At 42.9% G+C, this 21982-nt stretch overlaps 1 protein-coding gene across 3 annotated transcripts in view; it reads left to right on the top strand.

Annotated features, from left to right (window-relative positions):
• Positions 1–21982, top strand: part of SLC10A7 (solute carrier family 10 member 7) — a 305184-nt gene that overhangs the window by 256664 nt on the left and 26538 nt on the right. For all 3 annotated transcript variants that reach the window (XR_005722881.1, XM_040250419.1, XM_040250422.1), the window contains one exon: positions 9294–9367. Coding sequence is in view for 2 of the 3 variants with exons in the window: in XM_040250419.1 (XP_040106353.1) it covers positions 9294–9367 (74 nt within the window). In the remaining variant the exon portion in view is untranslated. The remainder of the gene's footprint in view (positions 1–9293; positions 9368–21982) is intronic.

The following is a 21982-nucleotide window of genomic DNA, read 5'->3' on the forward strand; positions in this document are numbered from 1 at the left end:
AAAGCGGCTTCCCTAATTCAGGCTCTCATTGCCTTTCTCCCTAGACTATTGCCATGGATGACTTTCTGGTATCCTTCACTTGCAGACTGGATATTTCTTGTGCATTTCATTTTGTTTCCAGTGGCTCGGAGTTCTGATAATAGCTGTCTTGTTCAGAGATCTTCAATGGTTACGCAGTGCCTGCAGAATGAGGTTCGTTTGAGGGGCTGAGTGAACCGCCACTAGAGTTCACACTGTCTAAGCTGTAGGTTGAGGTAAAATCTTTGCTGTTTCCTAGAAGGCAATGGCACCCCACTCCAGTACTCTTGCCTGGAAAATCCCAGAGACAGAGGAGCCCGGTGGGCTGCAGTCCATGGGGTCACTAGGAGTCGGGCACAACTGAGCTACTTCACTTTCACTTTTCACTTTCCCTTTTCACTTTCCTGCATTGGAGAAGGAAATGGGAACCCACTCCAGTGTTCTTGCCTGGAGAATCCCAGGGACGGGGGAGCCTGGTGGGCTGCCGTCTATGGGGTCGCACAAAGTTGGACACGACTGAAGTGACTTAGCAGCAGCAGCAGCAGCAGAGGAATCTCAAACATTCTCATTTCTGTCCCCTTAGGCTGGCCTCATGTCAAAACTGGTCTCTGTGTCCTACTTCATCTTCTTATTCTTAAAGGCTCACCTCTAATGAAACACCTTCCACCGGTATTACACGTTCAACAGATATGAGAAAGTTACCATAGTGAATGCTACACATAATAATTTTGATCCTGTAGGACTTTACAGACTAGATATATAGGTACTGATAGCTGAGTGTTCTGTTAGTGCTGCGATAACACAACAGACAATTCAAAGAAGAAGGCACTTTCAAAGAGAGTGGGAGAGCAAGACTCCATGGAAGAGATGGGATTTGACATGAGTCACAGAGAATAGCTAACTATTTAGCAAATGCAGGCGCAATGAGGGAATTTGGGAGAGAAGAAATAGGGATGCATGTGTAGACAGACACAGACACGCACACAACCTGGCGGAACAATAGGAGTAAAAGAAAATGGAAAATAATGCTAGTAACTGGGAAGGTAAGCTTGGGCCAGATTGCCAGGCCCTGGAATGCCAGTTCCTGGCAGTGAGTTGCCAGAGGGGGAGGAGCCTGGCTTGTTTACAAAGCCTGGAGTGGTGTCTGAGCGTGGATGGTTCAGGCCTCGAGTTAGGCGCTTGGCTCTTAGAGCACTTGGTGCGGCTCGAGGCCAGTTGTAAACAGTCAATAAAAATGTATTGATTGGTGTAATTGGAAACATTTTTCCAAGGCTGTGCTTGTGATTTATGAAGTAAGAATAAAGCCTAGAGCCATTAAGTTACAGAGAAAATGTGACTTAATTGGGTAAGTCTGAGAGTAGAAGCTATTTTAAAGTTCCTTTTGTAAATGGCTCGTTACATCATCTTCAAAAAGATGTTTGCCTTTTGCTGGTTGTTTGCTTGCTGGTCCGGTGGCAAAAGTAATCATCAGACTCACTCATCCATCCCGTGAGGGTAAGTGGAATACAGATACCCCGTCAGTGACTGAAAAATGCCTTGAAGGACCACAGAACAGCCACTATTGGGATTATTGCTGGGGATGGGGGGGCATATCCCAACCAGTCAAATTAGAAGCGAGGATATTCTTCATGAAGGAGGCCGGACTTCATAAAGCCTTGTGGTTTTGAGGCCCTTCTGTTCTGCCTTCACTGAAGTTCTGTTGTGTTTTGAACTTGCTTGGCCCCCTGCCAAACGTGCATGTTCTTTGGTAAACAACAGAATGTGGAGTAGCTATAACTCTGCTCCTCGGTACTGGCTGTAGAGCCCCGAAACACGCCATTAAAATTTGGACATGTTTCAATTAGACAAAATTTATGATCTTCACATTCTGTTTTCACATTGGAAGACCCCATAGCACCTGAGGATTTTACTGGAGAAAAGAAAAATACCAACATTTATTGAACCCTGCCTGTGTCCGGTACCATGCTAGTTTCTGCGTATGTTATTTTGTGTAAGTCTGACAGCAGAAGACCAGGACACTGTGCGTGTGGTTGCTATTTTGCAGATGATGACCCACACTTAGAGTAGTTTAGGAACTTGCCTGAAATCAGATTTTAGTAGTTTACTGACTTACCCCAAATCAGATGGCAGGTGCTGCACTTAGAATTGCGTGTCATCTGCATTTGACATTTCCAAAAGCATTTACCCTTGCTGTTTCCACCACACTAAGCTACTTCAGTTACTTTTAAAATTCCTAATATTTGTTTTGATTGGGGAATTTGTAGTGAGTATGTGACTGGATTCTTCAAGTTCACACACACACAAGTTAGTCAACAACATCCAGAGTTAGAACAAGAAACCATTGGTTTATACGTCATTGAGTTCTTTTCTTTTCCTACTTTTTGTTCCTTCCTTCTTAAAATTAATAAAATTGGCCTGTAGCAGGTTTTTTCTTTTCTTTAACTTACCAGTCCAATAAAACTAAGTCGGAGACAGAAATCTCAGCAGAGAAATCAGTCTGTCTTTTTTTGTACAGCATGCCACTGACCTCTGATGGTGGAAGTTTAGCATAAACCAGGAGAGACCCAGCCAAGAAAATTCAACTTCCCTTCAACACTCTGCTTACCTGGTTAATATTTCTTAGGTTTACAAACCTCAACTATTACCTCCGTAGTGTGCGGCATGGGAGCCTCTTCTATTAATACTCTGAGTATTTAAAGTACATTTGAGAGTACATTCTGTATCCTGAATTATCAGTTTACAGAATAGCATCAGGGTTAAAAATTCCAAGTCCGGAGTCAGATGGATTTGAGTTTTCATTCTGTTTAATAACTTTATAACTTTTGTCAGTGTCCTCATTTATGAAATGAAGACAGTACTAATCCCTATCTCATAGGGTCATTTGGAAAATTAAATAATATGTACATAAAGCCCTCAGCATAATGCCTAGTATACAGCAAGTGCTCTGGAAATGTTAATTACTGTAAAATATTTGTTATATCGCAGTTTATATTATTTCAAAAACTAATTATGGAAGAGAGAGAATCAGTGTTTCTAGTTTTGCAATACATTCTTTTTGACACTTCTCTGTCACGGTTGCTAGGAATGGGGAGTTCATTCATCAAACCAAGAGTCCTTTGTCCACAGTGACCTAAGCTTTCTGTGACTTTCAGAAGCTTCAAAGTTAGAAGAAAAATGCTAAAAAGCTTAGAAAAAGAAGCAGTAATGGGGAACCTTTTCAAAATAAGACAGTTTGGTAGGTTGACAACTAGATGTAAAACTAGAGTAATAGCAACAGAGAATGTCTCTAGAGTGACAGAAGAAACCATAAAGAAAGGAAAAGGGAGAAAACAAATATTTAAATATTTGTAGGACACAACTGAGCGACTGAACTGAACTGAACTGGGTGCTTTGGTCCTTATCAGTACGTTTTCTATGAGATGTCTCATTCAGCCTCTGACCATAGCCCAGGGAGGGAAGGGGGGCTGTTGCCTGAAGAGTAGGAGAAGGGGGAGGCAGGCAGGGAGGAAGAGAAGATGAGCCTTTTTTTTTTTCTTCAGTTTTTGTGTTTTTTTTTTTTTTAATTTATTTATTTTAATTGGAGGCTAATTACTTTACAATACTGTAGTGGTTTTTGCCATACATTGACATGAATCAGCCATGGGTGTACATGTGTCCCGCATTCTGAACCCCCCCTCCCACCTCCCTCCCCATCCCATCCCTCTGGGTCATCCCAGTACACCGGCCCTGAGCGCCCTGCCTCATGCATCGAACCTGGACTGGCAATCTGTTTCACATTAATGGGAAGTCTCCTTACTAGTCAGAGATGGGCAACTAAGCCCGAGTTCTGCTTAACTTGTTTAGTGCCACAGAGCTGGGGACAGACGAGGTCTCCTAAAACCGGTGAAGACAAAACACTGGTACTGAGGTTAACAAAGGAAAGTTTTCACACGGAACTTTCCCCCTGTAAAAACAGTGGGCTTAAACGGGACTATCTCAGAGGACCTTCTCTGTTCCACATTCTGTAATTCTGCTAGTAAAACCTTCTGACATGTTTTCCTTTGTGGGTACTGCAAAGGCAGGCAAAATAAATATTATGTGGAAAACACTGATTGAAAGCTTTGTGCGAGAATAAAAAGACCAGTTGGGAGGCAAAGGAAATAAACATCTCGAGGGAAGCCAAAGTAATCAAAAGAATTATAAGAACGAGATAAAAAGAAAATCAATATTAAAAAGAGATAAGGTAGAATTGGAAAATAAATAGTAATGCAGTTCCTTTCAAGACTGTGAGCAGGCACAATAGAGATGATAATCACTGAAAATAATTACAGTCGTTACTACTTAGTATAATGTACAGGACACCGTTTTTTTGTGTTATCTTGATTTTCTGCCATTTAACCCCAGAGTGTAGGTGAAGGAGGCTTACTTAGCTGCTGTCATCCACTAAATTGTGGGGTGGTTTTGGTTTTTTATAATATTCTTCTCAGAAAGCAAACTTGTCTTCACAGTTTGGGACAGCCTCCTTATCTATGTGACTTGCTGCAACTAACTCTGCTTTAAGATCCCTTTTTGGAAAAAGCAAAGACAAAAATACCGTTACTGTATAAGGCTGATGTGTGAAGAAAGAAACACTGGATGCAAAATGTTTAAAGTGCTCAATAAATATTTACTTCAAATCGACTGTAGTTCAAGTAAATATGTATATGTATGATAGAATTTTTTTGTAAGCTTGCTGCTGTGGTTACTCACCATCCTCCCCCTCCCCACCCTCCATCTCGGATAGACCGTTAAGTGAGTACGTGCTCCACCGGCTTCCCCAAGATCCGTGATATAGAACAATCTGTTACTGTAGAGAGAGGGTATGTTGTTGTTGTTCTAAGTCACTAAGTCATGTCCAACTCTGTGACCCCACAGACTGCAGCACACCAGGCCCCAGTCCTCCACTATCTCCTGGAGTTTGCTCAGGTTCATGTGCATTGAGTCGGTGATGCTATCTAACCATCTCATCCTCTGCCTCCCTCTTTTCTTTGCCTTCCATCTTTTCTTTGCCTTCCGTCTTTCCCAGCATCGGCATCTTTTTGCATCAGGGGGCTAAAGTCTGGCAGCTTCAACTTTAGCATCCCAGTCCTTCCAATGAATATTCAGGGTTGATTATAATCAGAGATAGTATGTCAGTCCTGTTTAGGTGGAATATTGTTTTAACCTCAAACATTCCATTTTTATGTCCTGACTTTCCCTCCCCACTGAAGGGCTTTATGTCAGTAGAAACCTAGGGCTGTGTTCAACCCACAGCAAGGCCAGACACTACCTCGCGTGGGCTTACCTTGGGTTTCCCTACCTAAACGCAGAGGACAAGTAAGCATATCTTAGAGACATCCTCCTTGACCACATTGGCAACTCTGCTCCAGCATGGCAGACAGCACAGCCAACACCAGCTTAAGTCAGAGCTTTCTTGGCCAGAGAGATTTAGACACATCAGAAATATACTCTAATCTGGAAAAGAACAAATATCAAGCAGAATAGCATTCACCAAAGAACCGTATTGCCGGACTCTCTTGGAAGAAAACCAAATTGCATAAATCTAGAAACAGTGAGAATGGGGAACAAACAAGGTCAGCCAAACTCCTCGAAGGTCTTCATAGAGTTAGTATCAGCGGAGCATGGCTGGGGGCCAGCCCCAGGCCAGGCCAGCTGGGCACGTCCTGCCCACGTGTTCCACCATTGCAGCTGGGCATTTGTCCCTGGAGACATTTCTCGTTCACTGGGAATTGACCAGGTCATGCTCCTCCATCTGCTTATCTCAAGCTTTTCTTATTTCTCAGGTCAGGTTATAGGGTCACCTCTCTGAGGACGAATGAAGCGCCTTACACTTTACAAAGAGAGGAAAATCCCTGACATGAATTACCTCCACTTTCTTGTTCCCTACTGGAAAAATTTCTTGTGTTTTTCACTCACCTTGCCTTGTTCTTCCAGCTCACAGACTCAGACCAGAGGACGCTCTCAGGCGAATCTCAGGCTCCTCCCCTCAGGCTCCTTTGAGGACGTGGGTTCATCCATTATTTCTGTATAATCACGCTCATCTCCATGGCCCTTTTCTTCTCTTCATCAGATTTCTTGAAAGCACAGTGCCTCTCACTACTATGAATTCAGTAAACTTAAACCCTCTCCCTCTGCCTCTCACTCACTCTCTCTCTCTCTTTCTCCTTCCCTCCTTTTCTCTCACCTGAGAGACACCAAAAATTCCATTTGGAAAGATGTTATTAAAAAAACAAAGAAGTTGCAAGTAAGACTGGTTAGGAAGCATGAACTTACATTCCTTTTCAAAGGAGAGGAGACTAAAAGGCAATTTAAATATTTTTTTTTCCATTGGCGTATAATTGCTTTAGGATGTTGTGTTAGTTTTTGCTCTTCTTCAACGTGAATCAGGAGAAGGCAATGGCACCCCACTCCAGTACTCTTGCCTGGAAAATCCTATGGACGGAGGAGCCTGGTAGGCCGCAATCCATCTCGAAGAGTCGGACACGACTGAGCGACTTCACTTTCACTTTTCACTTTCATGCACTGGAGAAGGAAATGGCAACCCACTCCAGTGTTCTTGCCTGGAGAATCCCAGGGGCGGGGGAGCCTGGTGGGCTGCTGTCTATGGGGCCTCACAGAGTCAGGACACGACTGAAGCGACTTAGCAGCAGCAGCAATGTAAACCAGCCAGAAGTACACATGTATCCCCTCTGTCTTGAGCCTCCCTCCATGCCCTCCCATCCAAGCCCTCTAGATTGTCCCAGAGCACTGAACTGAGCCCCTTGTGACACACAGCAGCTTCCCACTAGCTATCTGCTTTATACGTGGTAGTGTATATATGTCAATCCTGTTCCCCCCGTTCGTCCCACCCTCCCCAGCCCTGTGTCCACACATCCGTTCTCTGTGTCTGCGTCTGTATTCCTGCCCTGGAAATAGGTTCATCTGTACTGGTTTTCTAGATTCCACACATATGCTTTCATGTACGATGTTTGTTTTTCTGACTGACTTCACTCTGTATGACTATCTCTAGGTCCATCTGCATCTCTACAAATGACCCAGTTCCATTCCTTTTTATGACGAGTAATATTCCACTATATATAAGAACCATTATGCAGAGAGAAGGAGGTGGTAGAAGAGAGGGTCCTTTTCCCTCCAGTGAGGACGTAACAAAGAAACGGGATGAGGGATCTATCGAGGGACGTTTTTTCTCCCAGTGAAAATTATATGTAAGTTTCACTTTGGGGCTTCCCTAGGGTTTCAGTGGTAAAGAATCTGCCTGCCAATGCAGGAGACAGGCAGGGAGATCCCACATACCTCATGTGGAAAGATAGCCATGTACCTCGGAGCAGTTACGCTCACGTGCCAAAACTGTTGAGCCTGTGCGCTAGAGCCAGAGAGCCACAACTACTGAACTCAGGCGCTACAGCTACTGAAGCCCAAACGCCTAGAACCCATGCTCTGCAACAAGGGCAGCCACCACAATGAGAAGTCTATGCACCTCAACCAGAGGGCAGCCCCGGCTTGCCATAACTAGAGAAAGCCTGCACAGCAACAAAGACCCAGCACAGGCAAATACAAATACAAATAAAAATTTTAAAAAAGGATAAGGTTACTAGGGGAAATGGTGGAGTCACTTTCTTTTGAGATCGTTGACAATTAGATAGATTGTTGTATCTGCAACCGTACAAAATCAGCCTTTAAAACATTGTTCCCTTTGCTCACTCTCTTATCTGAGTTCAGGGTGGGGAATGAATAGACTCACGTAGACTGTGTCTTCAAACACTGATTCTGAAGGAAGGAATAGTTTCTAACCTATCAAAGATGCAATAATAATAATAATTGCATTTCTAACCTTTTTGGTTCTCTAAATCTTTGTGACCTAAAATAGGAAATTTCAATATGATTTTCACTAGTACTGATCCCCACAACATTTAATGGATTTTTTAAGTTCAATATTATTTCTTTACTGAATTCTAGTGTTTGAATATCCCACTCCCAACACAGGCACAAATGATTGTGAAGTTTTGATGATCTGTTAGAGGAAGAATGGATACATGTATATGTATGGCTGAGTCCCTTCACTGTTTAACTGAAACTATCACAACACTGTTAATTGGCTATACTCCAATACAAAATAAAAAGTTAAAAAGAAAAAAAAAAGATTACATTACAAAAATTTTAGCTCTAACATTTAATGGGATTTTGACTAAGCAAGATTTTTTTATCTTTAGCATTAGTGAAGTGAAGTGAAAAGTCAAGGGCTTCCCAGGTGGCTCAGTGGTAAAGAATCCACCTGCCAATGCAGGAGAGCTGGGTTCGATCCCTGAGCCAGGAAGATCCCCTGGAGAAGGGAACGGCAACCCACTCCAGTGTTCTTGCCTGAAAGTCAGTCAGTCACGTCCGACTCTTTGTGACCCCATGGACTGTAGCTCGCCAGGCTCCTCTGTCCATGGAATTCTTCAGGCAAGAACACTGGAGCAGGTTCCATTCCCTTCTCCAGGGGATCCTCCCAACCCAGGGATCAAGCCCAGGTCTCCTGTATTGCAGGCAGAGCCACCAGGGAAGCCTGTTAACATATTATTTAGCAGTTAAGCATAGACACAGGAGCTGGACTTAGTTTAAATCCTGACTCTGTCACTCACTCCCTAGCTCTGAGGTCCTGGGTGGGTTACATAATTTCTGTGTGCCTCAGTTTTCTCATCTGTCAATAGGGATATCATACTGGCTACCTGATAGGACTTTTGTCTTTACATGCAAAGGCCTTAAAGGAATACTTGGCACATGGTAATTGCTAAAAATTGGTAATTTGTTATTTTTACTGAAACATATGTTAAATCCTTGTTCACACCATGTAGTTCTTAAAGGGGTGCTGCCTAAAGGATATGTTGCTCCTTGAGGGAAGCCTTTTTGGAGACACATTAACTCTTTCAAGCCACTGCATTAAAATCAAGCAACAGCCTAGTGAGGGCACTAACGGAGTTTCTTGCTGCAGAATTTTTATAAAGTCCTGTGCCACAGATTGATGACGCATATGCTCTTAGAGACCTCCCCGCCGCCACCACATTTTTAAGACTGTCTCTTTTTCATGCATAAACTAGAAATTACTCTAAAAAGAAATTTGGACATTTCTGTGCGTTGGGGTATAGAATTACTGCTGTCTCCAGGACTGATCAAAAGGATGTTTGCATGAAGATAGGTACTACATTTGATTGAGGATGTGTTAAATAGGCTTTTTAATAACAGTATTTATAAAGCATTGTGGGTTTTTTTGCCCTCAGGAATAATTCGGGTTTCACACCAGCAGACACCGTAGCCGTCATGTTCTGTTCTACTCACAAATCCCTCACGCTGGGTAAGTAATCCACAGCCTGAAACACCAGCTTAATATTACCTTCAGATAATTGCATCTTATAATTTTGAAATTCAAACAACTTTTCAAATTAAATGGAAGGCGGGTACTGTCTACTTTGTCACCTAAAGAACGGTAGCAAAGTGGGGACCAGTCATGACTCTGAAATACCATCATGAGTTAAACTCACTGTTGTGAGCCTAAATGTAATAGTGTAGGGTTTTGCTTTACTTGTAATCGTGTTTTCCATTCTCATAGAAGGTTTTCAGGGTTGAATGTTCATGTTAAAAGTTGGGGAGTGGGGTAGTTGTGGGGGTTCAGTGAGCACAAACTTGGCTTTGGAAGGCCCTAGAGTGACCCCTGGAAGATGTTAACATATTTTCTGGAAGCTTGGAGCAGGGTGAAAACAATTGACATTAGTCTGAAGTTTGTTTCAAAGTGTTATTTCTATAAAGAAACAACAATATATTTAGTTATCATGAACTCAGTCTCATTGGTACCTAAAGTAAAATAAGTACGTATTTAATGGACAAAAATAGATCAAGAAAAGTGCTATTCTCTCCTTACCTTTACCCAGTTTAAAGGCATTATCCCAACAACCTATCCAGTTATCTAGAATCCATGCTTTCAGTCATTAAAGATCATTAAGTAATGAGAAATTTTATGGAAACATCATTCACAAACTCCTTGGGGTAGTAGGCACATTGTGGTTAAACTCATATTAAAAATTCCTTTACGTTTTGGCCTATAACTGACTTAACATTTCTCTAAGTCTGTTTATGTTAAAGTTCAGTCTGTAAACTAGAAAACAAAGATATTTCATAGTGGTTTTACTAGCCCCAGACATTTCTGTCTGATAGAATTATTTTCAGTCTTGCAAAGTTGGGGAAATGATTTAGAAATTGGACATGCTCTTAAGCAATTGCTGTCTAGGACTTCAGCTTATTTGAATAAATTATATGTGTCCTGTCCCTTCACTGCAATATGTCTATTAGGTTTTCCGTAGAATCATCGCCAAAAGGAAGCTGAGAGAGCTTTGGAAGCTACTTTCTGGTTCCAGATTTTGTGACCCTGGACAAATCACTTAAGTTCGCTGAACCTTAGCTTTCTCACTTTGGAAGGCTTTTTCTTACATTGTAAGGGTGTTGTAAAGACTGAAGATGAAACTTGTTAAGTATCCAACACAGGACTTGTCCGTAATACAAGTCAGTCCGTGAGAAAATGTGTTCCGTGATGGTGCTGTGTGCAGGTTGCTGTGGATGGAGCCAGAGTGCCCCCCGAGAGGGCTTGGTGTGCTGCCTGGCGCGTGACACGCACCCCGAGAGCAGCGGCTATGATTAGTTACTTGTTAACTGTGTTGGTCCTGAATGTGTTACTGTGTCCAGGGTTTCAGTCCCCTGCCCTGGGTCTTGTTGATGCTCATATAACAGATATGGTTTAATTGTTGCCCTCGGAAAGAATCAACCTGCACTTTCCCCCCCATGTCACTGTTACAATGTGACGCCGGTGCTCCAGGTCTCCTGGAAAGGAAGGGGCTTCTATAAAGGTAGGGAGGCCAGAGACTGGGTGCCTCCAGACCCCTCAGCAGTCGCGAGTCAGGGACCAAAGGCGCTTGTGTTGTTAGAGCAGGTGCTGAGCCCTGGTTGCGTCCAATATGCTTCTGCATCTCTGCCCTGGCCTCTGAAACCCGCCCCGCCCTTAGGATTTGCTTTTGTCAGGAAAACCCAAATGGGTTGTGGGTTTTTTTAATTTATTTTTATTTATTTTTGGCTGTGCTGGGTCTTCGTTGCTGCGCGTGTGTTTTCTCTAGTCACAGCTAGTGGGGGCTCCTCTAGCTGCCGTGTGTGGGTTTCTCGCTGAGGTGGCTTCTCTTGCTGTGGAGCATGTGTCCTTGGGCCTGTGGGCTTCAAGCTGTGGCTCTCAGGCTCTAGAACATTTGCTCAAGAGTTACCGTGCACAGGCTTAGTTGCCCCACAGCATGTGGGATCTTAGTTCCCAGACCATGGATCGAACCCATGTCCTCTACACTGGCAGGCAGATTCTTAACCACTGGACCACCAGGAAAGTCCATGTTTATTTTTTTCTCCATTATTTTCTCCTGTGCTGGAGCTGGCCATGATGAGCAAAGCTCTCCCCGAGAAGTGTACTGCAACCTGATCAGTATTCTTCTCTGTAAGTAAAATATTCATGCTGTTTTTTTTCTTTTCATTTTTTTAACCTCAAAGCCATATTGTTCTGTTCTTGAGGCTTCCTGATTTTCAGTCATCTGAAAAATTAGATGAACACCAATCAAAAGTAGCTATTTTACTGAAAACATTGGGGTTAACTTGGGCTTTTGCTTTTGCAATATTCTCCCATAAAATAGATACTTGGATCCTGGAATAATATTCTAGTACAATAACTAAGTAACCACAGTCATGTAAATCCTTAGTTATTTCCATAAGATGGTAGACCTACTCTCTCTTGGAATTGCAAGTCCTAAAGACTCATCCTGACTCTTCCATTGAAACATCCCCAGGCCTTAGTTTCCATAGCTCCTGGATTAGGGAATTTTACTTGCAGCTAGGATATTCTATTACACCTTGATCACACCTGGCTCTCTGCCTGCGGTTTCCTAGGTGGCATTTATAAAATGGCCTCTTTTTCTGCTTTCTTATCTCAGTGAGAAGCCACAGAGCACTCTTTATTTCTACACACAGCCTGGGATGTTTGGGTCCTATTGCTTGAATGGCCTTGTTGAGCCCCTATAAATTTAGTGTATCAGTTTCTTAAGGTCCAAAGCATGTTTCCCTCCACTGGTGACCTGACGTCTCTGGTACAGAGGAGAGGCACAGCAGTCACCCAAGCTACAGCCGATAATTATCCTAATGGGACTTCTCATCTGCGTGGCAATGATAGAGCATCACAATAAGTGTGAAGAATTCATGTTTCAGAAAGCAGGGGGCAAATTTCAGGTAGGATCTATCACTCAGATTGATACTTTCTCTTATTTCTCACCAAGATGAAAGACACCAGATTAAAATAATATTTATTTGGTGAGTAGGAAATGTATTTGTCCCTTTTGTGATCACTGTCAAAATATTGCTTCTAGTGATTTTACACACACACACACGTGCATACACACACATACACATAACGTCTCAAATAGAATACATTAAGAAAGCTCTATGAAATAACATCGTTGATTAGTATATCCAGTATTTGTATGGTAAGAATAAATTATTGCAGGCCAAGTGGTACCCAGGTAACTAATGAACCAAAGATGAAAACTCTGGTTTTGAGCAGCCTTCTGAGTATTCTCCCGTACATATGCTTGCAGTTTATTTTATTGTTCTTGCTTTTGCCCTGTCTCCATCTCTTCGATGTGTCTGCATCTACACACATGCTGAATTTGATTCATTGCTTTTATTAGTGCATTTGCCATTGATTGATTAGTTCTTCGTATTAGTACTTTTTCTATTGATTGATTGCAGATGAAGTGACTATTTGACCTTTAATTATGAGGCTTCCTATTGAAAATGACATTGAGCTATGGCTCCACATAATCCATCTGGAAAGCCTGACATGATGCCATTCCCTGGAGTTCGTTCAGGAGGAAAGAGGAGGCCTGCAGGAAGTGCAGAGCTTTCAGCGTGCTTCATCTAAAACAATACTACGGGGCTTGTGTACTGCCCTCCTGTAGTTGCAACTCAGGGTTGGAGGTAATTATATTTTGTAAGAGAGCGTCACTTGCTGTGGGTTGCTCCAAAAGCCATGAACTCTCCCAAATTATTTTCTAGTCTGATGGTGATATTTGTATAATAATGAGAAGGTATTTTACATAGCAGAGTTGGGGGAACAGCTCGCACCCTAGTTACCAGTGGTTCAGTGCCCATCAGTCAATAGAGCTCATCAGTACAGAAATTCAATCTGAGGGGTCCTGTGGAATTAGTATTTAACTTTTACTTTATTGATCTTTTTCTCTTGAGTGTTCAAATCACTTTGCTTAGCTAGAGTTCTAATGCATGTAGAAAGTTTTCACTGTTCCTAGAAAGAGAATGTTTAAAGATGTTTGAGATCCTTAAGTGTATGTTTATGTTAGGTTTGCATGTTTTCAAATAGCAAAATGAAAGCATATACTCCTAGAGTGTGTCAACTGACAAACGGCAGTCAATTGTGAGACTCCAAGTCGTTTGCCATTTCCAAAAGCTTTTCTGAATTGAAGGAATGCTGTTTAAAATTTAAATAGAGTGTCGTGATCAATGTGTATTAAAAGTCCACTGTGGGTCTTACCATTTCTAGACGTTTGTGAACAAAGACCAATCAAGGCAGCTGTTCCTCATATTGAACTGCATTATGAGTCAGTCACACAGCTGGGCTGTGAGAAGAAAGTGTGCATTCAGGCAGAAAGAATACGGCTTTTTGGGAGACATGGGATTCTGGAGAGGGTGGAAGGAATACAAACCTGATGCTCGTCTGGATTCCAGTTCTCTCATCAAGTGTGAGTGAGTGAGTGAAAGTCACTCAGTCGTGTCTGACTCTTTGCGACCCCATGGACTATACTGTCCTTGGAATTCTCCAGGCCAGAATGCTGGAGTCAGCAGTCTTTCCCTTCTCCAGGGGCTCTTCCCAACCCAGGGATCAAACCCAGGTCTCCCGCACTGCAGGCGGATTCTTTACCAGCTGAGCCACAAGGCTGGAACAAATCACTCAGCTGCTGTCAGCCTCAATTTCCAAATCTGTAAAATGAGAAGATGGCTAAGATGATCCTTCAGATTCCTCCTAGTTTTACGTTCCTATAAGTCAGGCGCTCAGTGACTGCTTGACAAATAATACCACCATTCTGTAACAGTTTCCCTGCTATATGTGAAAAGGAAGAGTTTTTTAAAGGAACATCTATGTAGATAATGTTGTAATATTACAAGAAAGGAAACATGGCTGTTACATCTTCCTAAAGAGGCTAAAAAATGTCTTTATACTCTGCAAAGAGCTTCACAGTGCTGGTGGTGGTGCTCAATCATTTCCAGCTCTGCACACCACAAACTGTAGCCCTCTGCGGTCCTCTGTCCATGGGATCCTACAGGCAAGAATTCCACAGTGGATAGCCATTCCCTTTTCCAGTGGATCTTCCCGACCCAGGAGTCGAATCTGCATCTCTTGCCTCCCCTGCGCTGGCAGTCGGATTCTTTACCACTGAGCCACTTCAGGGTTTCATGGGAGAAACAAAATCTGAGAAGGGTCTTGCTTTCAATTTTCTTTGAAAGCTTTTCAAGAGTGCTAAAGGATTACCCCGCCAACTTGGGCTGAAAAGATCATTTAATAACATCTGGGTTGTTTTCTCCAGGGGAAATGGAACTGAAAGCCGAAAGTTTGCATTTGTTTTCCTTATCCCATAAAGCTTCTCTGTGATTCTACTTGGCACATAAAGACTATTATCTTGATGAAGCTACCCTACAGTTGGGAAGCACTTTTTTAAAGCCTTTAACCATTAAGTCATGTTACCTAAACCTTAACTGTTAGCAAATCAATAATTACTATTTTTCATAAGAAGTGAAAGCATAGGAAAAAATCTAAAAATGTATCGCAGGTCATATAATTAACAGAGACTAGATTCCAGGTCTCCTAACTTCCAGAACTGCATTGGACAATAGCATATAAAAGTTTTTCAAAGACCCAAAAGGGCCAAACTGGTTCTGAGTATTGTAAGTATACACTGGCAGTGTGAGTTTGAATCATTTAAAACCAATACAATATTGTAAAGTAATTAACCTCCAATTAAATAAATTTATATTAAAAAATTACTTCTGATTACATTGCTAGTTATAAGACAGTTTAAAAATATTCAGTATATATAATTGCAGCCATATGCATATATTGCTTGTGGCCCCATCACAAACTGGCACACAATCCTTATATTTTCTTTATTAACAAAAAGTTATATTCTATGTCAAGTGTTTGTTGATGAGTCACCCCTTACCTTTCATGGGGTATCACTGCCCTCTGTTCTTACAGACTAAGAGCTACAGTGCTGTTTCACAATAAACTATTACAACAGAAATCAAAGTCCAGGGTAAAGACAGAAAAGAGAAGCTTGTCTTTGAGGCATACCTGTAAATATATCTTTTGTCCTGTGGTTTGCTCTTAAAGCTGAAGTTCTGTAAGGAAAGGCAGTCTGGAGACCCCTACCATCTGACAGATTATTATTTTTTTTTATGAAGTATAGTTGATTTACAATGTTGTGTTATTTTCCCATGTACAACCAAGTAATTCAGTTATAAATATATATGTGTGTGTATCTATATATTCTTTTTCAGACTCTTTTCCATTATACATTACTACCAGATGTTAAATATAATCCCCTGTGCTATATAGTAGGTCCTTGTCATTTATCTGTTTTAGGTATGTGTGAATGTGCTAAGTTGCTACTCTCTCTCTCTTTAGTCGCTGAGTCATGTCCAACTCTTGTGACCCCATGGACTGTAGCCTGCCAGGCTCCTCTGTCCATGGGATTCTCTGGGCAATAACACTGGAGTGGGTTGCCATTTCCTTCTCCAGGGGATCTTCCCGACCCAGGAATCGAACCCAGGTCTCCTGCATTGCAGGCAGATTCTTTACTGACTGAGCTATGAGGGAAGCCCCACAGTCATGTCCAGTTCTTTGGGAGCCTAGGGGCTGTTGCCCACCAGGCTCCTCTGTCCATGGGATTTCCCCAGCAAGAATACTGGAGTGGGTTGCCATGCCCTCCACAGGGGATCTTCCTGACCCAGGGATCGAACCCATGTCCCTTGTGTCTCCTGCATTGGCAGGCAGGTTCTTTACCCCTAGCACCACCTGGGAAGTCCATATAGTAGTGTTTGTCCGTGCTGCAATTCATGGGGTCGCAAAGAGTCAGACACGACTGAACTGAACTGAACCAATCTGTTCAACCCATTGTTGCTGTGTTAATCACTCAGTCCTGTCTGACTCTTTGTGACCCCATGCACTGTAGCCCACCAGACTCCTCTACCCATGGAATTCATACTTCTGATTTATCCCTGCCCCTACTTCTCCTTTGGTAACCATGAGATTGCTTTCTGTCTGTAAATCTATTTCTGTTCTGTAAATAAGTTGATTCGTATCGTATTTTAGATTTCACATATGGTGATATCATATGGTATTTGTCTTTATCTGATTTCTTCTCTTAGTGTGGTAATCTGCAGTTCTATCCATGTTGCTGCAAATGGCATTATCTCATTCTTTTTTATGGCTGAGCGATATTCTGTTGTGCGTGCGTGTGTGTGTGTGTGTGTGTGTGTGTGTGTTGTGTAGAGATATATATATCATTTCTTCTTTATACATTCTTCTAGCATCTGCCAGATTCTTAAAGATGCCACTGAAATTAAGGGCCCAGTAGGTTTCACCACCATGCTGAAGACAATTTAGGGGGAGTATCTGTCCTTCTGTACTGTTTCCTGATCCATATAAACAAAGAGAAAAATGCAGATTCTCGAACAAAGTGATACACATGTTCAGAGGTTTGAAGATTACTTTACTTTAAATTTTTGATTCTGAATTTGGTGTCTGAACTTAATCACTGGTGTATCCAGACTGTAATAAAAATTTAGGAAGTCCCCAGGTTCTGCATAAATATCCAGTTGAAGACATTTAAACCTCTCTGAGCTTCCCTAACCTGATGCTCAAGTACCACCCTTCTTAATGGTACAACAGATGTTTGTCACGTTCAGTGTTCACCAGGACCAAAGCCCTGATGCCCCCACATTTCTGCTCCTTCTCCACGTTTCCTGTGCCAGGGACTGCCAGACATTTTAAACCACAACCTGCAGTTAGAAATACATTTTACAGTGGGTTCCGGGAAATATTTGCATGTATGTAAAAAGTTTTACCAAACAACATTCACTCTCACTTTCTGTGATATATTCCATATTCCAGCCAAGTGCTAGATTAAAACCCATTGCATTGATTCTGTAACTCATTAATGGATCATAATGCAAGGTCTGAAAACTACCACTTTACATCTTGCTTGGTGAAACTTTATTCCCTTTCTCAAATACTTACCATGTCAGCTTTGGCGATTGCTATGCCTTTTTCACTGAACCTTAACCCAAATTTCTGATACCACATGGGAACCAGAGCTGAATTAAGACTTGGAATGTTTCTTGATTTGCAGCAAGATCACTTCCATTTAGGTTTTGTTAACCCAGTTTACATAACAGAGTTTCTATGCCTTTTGTTGTTGTGTTTTTTAAATCGTTTCTCTATTCAACATGTTTTTGATTAGTAATAATAACAAAGAAGATTAATTGGGTACTTAATAGGCTAAATGCTTGTTACAAGAAGTAATTTACTTGAAAATATTTTATGCCAATGGTTCCTGTAGACGTCAGTGCCCAGGAGAGCCCACCCTTCTCATGGAAAATTCTCACTGGAATATTCAGCTACTATTTTATCAGAAAGAAAATACGCCAGGGACTTCCCTGGTGGCTCAGTGATTAAGAAGCTGACTTCCAGTGCAGGGGACAGGGTTTCAGTCCCTGATTAGGAAACTAAGATCCCACATGCTGCAGGGTAACAAGCCTGTGAGCTGCAACGAAGAGCCAGTGCAGCCAAAATTTAAAAAGAAAAGAAAAATGTATTCCAGAGGAAGCTACAGCAAGTGCTTTTATTATCCTGTATTTATCAGAGGCTTTACTAATTAGCATAATGAATTCAGAAATAGGTTTCTATTGAGGAAATTACTGCCTTTTTGCTTTGTACGGTAAGTGTAATCAATGGACCTTCACTCATATGTAGACCGTCTTAAAACTTCAGAGTTGCACATTTCCCACTTGCTCGAAGAATCTAGGAAATCCTGTGTCCTGAATGTGAAATCCCCAGGGCTGCTCTGGGGGCCTGATCCCTACAGGGTTTTGTGTTCAGCCTCTGTCTGGAGGCCCTGAAGGCTTCCCAGGGGGCTCAGTGGTAAAGAATCTGCCATCCAATGCGGGAGCCACAGTAGATGCAGGTTTGATCCCTAGGTCGAGAAGATCCCCTGGAATAGGAAATGGCGACCCGCTCCAGTATTCTTGCCTGGGAGATCCCATGGACAGGGCAGGCTGGTGGGGCACAGTCCATGGGGTCACAAGAGTCAGACACGACTGAGCAGCTGAGCACACAGCAGCCGTGTGGTCCCCTGAGGCTGACCATTAGGGTTACTGAACCCTGCCTTGAGAGCCCTCTTATGCTGGTGAGAACGCTGGAGAGGTCAGAGCTGGGACTTCACGGGACGCATTTACTGCTATGTGCTAAGTTAAAAATATCCGTATCTGTGGAGCTTACTTTCATTCAGAACTGCTGGCAAAACTTTGGGGGTGGAGAAAATTTTCACCTACCTTCCAAATTTCTGTAGCCACTGTCTACTACCTGCCGCAAGAATCTGGAACTTACGCCGGACCAGCCTGGTGCAGGGTCTCCCAAAATCCCCTTCCACACCCCAGCTCACATCACTCCCACAGTCACCGCCACAAGGGAAGTGTGCCCACAAGGGGACAAAAAGCTTGCACAGGTCATGTGACCCCAGGTGGCAGAGCCAGATGTCAAGCCAGGTCAGACTCAGCCCCTGTGCCAAGCTGCAATGAGAGCTCCAGGAAGGTCCTGTGCTGTGAAGCTCAGCTCGAGGCTTATCCCTTGGTCACTGGTGTGAAAAGTCTAGGCTGGATGATCTCTGGGACGCTTCTGGTTCTAAGAGTCAGTAATTCGCTCTGATTTTGAAAGACTTAAGTGTAGCTTTAGAATCTTGAGTTATTCAGAGAAACACCATAAGATCAGCATTTCTTGAAAGGCGGCCCTTAAAAATACAGCAAATTGCTCCCTTGGAAAAAAAATGTAGATTACTGGGCCTTATTTGAGGGATTCAGAATTTTTAAGAATAAGACCTCAGTGCCTGATTTTTCAAACATATTCTAAAAAGTAGAGTGTTTACACAAAAGTGTGAGAGCCACCATATCATGTACATCCATAATCACGTCCCAGCTTCTAGAGAAGCTAACTCACCCACTCAGGTCCTCAATTCTCAGGGATGGAGCAGCAACAAGAGAGGTCAGCACTTCCAGCAGCTTCACCGCAGCCAAGCCCGACTCACAGTTGCTGCTACAGCTCAACAGCAAGGAGACAGAAAACCCCACAGATTGCACAGCAGCACCTCCCCCTGGGTACCGAATCTCTATCCCTCTGGGCCTCTTCATGTCAGTTGTTCCTGGTAGAAGCTTTGCATTCCACAGTTTCACATTTCTTTCAAAAGAAAAACCACCAACTCATAGAAGGAGCTCTAAAGAGTTTCGTTTTACACATTAATAATCAACTCCCATGCCTGAAGCCACGTGCACCCTGTGCTTCTGAGAGGGAAACCTCCACGAGTATTCAGGGGACCGTCCCTTCTGAGGGGGCCTTTGCCACATCCAGGAGGACCAACCACGGCCTGCCTTCCAGGGCTCCCTGTTCATCTCTGCACCCGCCGTCAGTTGCAGAGGGGATTGTCTATTATTATTATTAATATTTAGAAAGGTTGCCTCTAGCGGAACTAAAATGTGCATCACAGAACAACAGTTGTTTGCTGCGTTTGAAGTGGAACATCACACCCAGGAGAGCGCCTTCACTTGAAGTTTCTCTCTCCCATCTCCACTTGCAAACAGAGATTGATGAATAACAATGATTGTTTCAGAGCCTCTCTCCCATTATTTATTTGGTCGTGTCTCTTCCCAGAAACCCCCTTAATTGAACCAGACACTATAAACCAGTTTGCATGGATTTGATGACAGCCGGCTCCTTGCTTCTTTACAGTAAATAATAAAGGACTCCAAGGCTACAGAATGAGGTGACACCCACCACTTCCTTGTCCCCATCTGCAGCCCATGCAAAAAACACCAGCCAGATAGTAGAGTCAGCTGCCCATTTGTTAAAGCTGTGGGGAATGCTATAGGTTTTTGACAGATTACCCTGGAGGGAGGAAGAGATGTAAAAATGTACATAAAAGATTCCTGGGCCCCAGGAAGCCAGTTCATTTAGAAAGTCACCTGTCCTGAAGCTGAGCACGTTCATGGTTTTGGAGCAGTGACGTCTCCCAGATTTGATCTCCGTACTAGTACCCTGCTCTTCATGCTAGCATTACTGTACTCTAGTACTGCTAGAACAAGCTTTTTCAATAATAATAAAAACCAACTCCTCTGCAACTGACAGCAAGTGCAGGGATGTGCAGGAATAAATAATGCCAATGAAAAGAAGCTTTTAAAATATCATTTGCTCAACACATGCATTCATTCAACAAGTGTTTATTCATGCCTAGTTTGCACCAGGCATCATTCTGGGCCCTATTCTGTCCACAGCAGTGGACAAAATACGAAAACGTACTCCCCCTTATCCATCTTCCTTTCTAGCAGAGCTGAGCAAGCGAACACTCAGACGTATGGTGCATCACATGATGGGAAGTGGGTGGAGAAATAAAACCAGAAAGGAGAATAAGAGCGCGAGATGAAGGCGGGGACATGTTAGGCTTAAAGGGGTCTTTGGGTCAAAGACCTGTAGGAGAAGGGGAGTAAGCCACACGAGGTATAGAGGGAGGAGGCTCCAACCAGAGGGAACGATGAGGGCAAGGACCTGAAGCCACAGGGGCTCAGCAAGTGGGAGGCAGAGGACGATGAGGCTGGCGTTTGAGGAGTGGAAAGTGTGAGAAGGAAGGGGAGGATGCGGAAAGGGAGGATGGGTGATATGTGTGAGACCTCAGCGACCTGTCATGAAAACTGCCTTCTATACAGAAGGCAAAGGCAAAGATCCTTGAGAGGTTTGAGTGACACGATGCAGCTCCCACTTTGGCTGCTGTGTTAAATAAGGGCTTGGCCGGGGGACAGGGTGCACCACCAAGAAACAGGAAAGCCAGTTAAGAGCCTTTCATCCAGATGAAGGCTCAGGGTGAAGTGATTAAAGGTAATAGTGGAGGAGTGGTGAGAAGCTCTGGTGGTATTTTGAATCCCAAACCACTGGGATCTGCTGACTAATTGGATGTGTATGTAAGAGAAGGGAATTAAAGATGATTCTGAGGGATTTGGCCTCGAGGGGACTAGAAGGGTGGAATTGCCATTTACTAGACTGGATGAACTTCCAGATATTCAAGCTAGTTTTCAAAAAGGCAGAGGAACCAGAGATCAAATTGCCAACATCTGCTGGATCATCAAAAAAGCAAGAGAGTTCCAGAAAAAACATCTATTTCTGCTTTATTGACTATGCCAAAGCTTTTGACTGTGTGGATCACAATAAACTGTGGAAAATCCTGAAAGAGATGGGAATACCAGACCACCTGACCTGCCTCTTGAGAAACCTATATGCAGGTCAGGAAGCAACAGTTAGAACTGGACATGGAACAACAGACTGGTTCCAAATAGGAAAAGGAGTACATCAAGGCTGTATATTGTCACTCTGCTTATTTAACTTCTATGCAGAGTACATCATGAGAAACGCTGGACTGGAAGAAACACAAGCTGGAATCAAGATTGCTGGGAGAAATATCGATAACCTCAGATAGGCAGATGACACCACCCTTATGGTAGAAAGTGAAGAGGAACTTAAAAGCCTCATGATAAAAGTGAAAGAGGAGAGTGAAAAAGTTGGCTT

The sequence above is a fragment of the Oryx dammah genome, unplaced genomic scaffold (assembly GCF_014754425.2).
Source record: "Oryx dammah isolate SB20612 unplaced genomic scaffold, SCBI_Odam_1.1 HiC_scaffold_12, whole genome shotgun sequence".
Lineage (NCBI taxonomy): Eukaryota > Metazoa > Chordata > Mammalia > Artiodactyla > Bovidae > Oryx > Oryx dammah.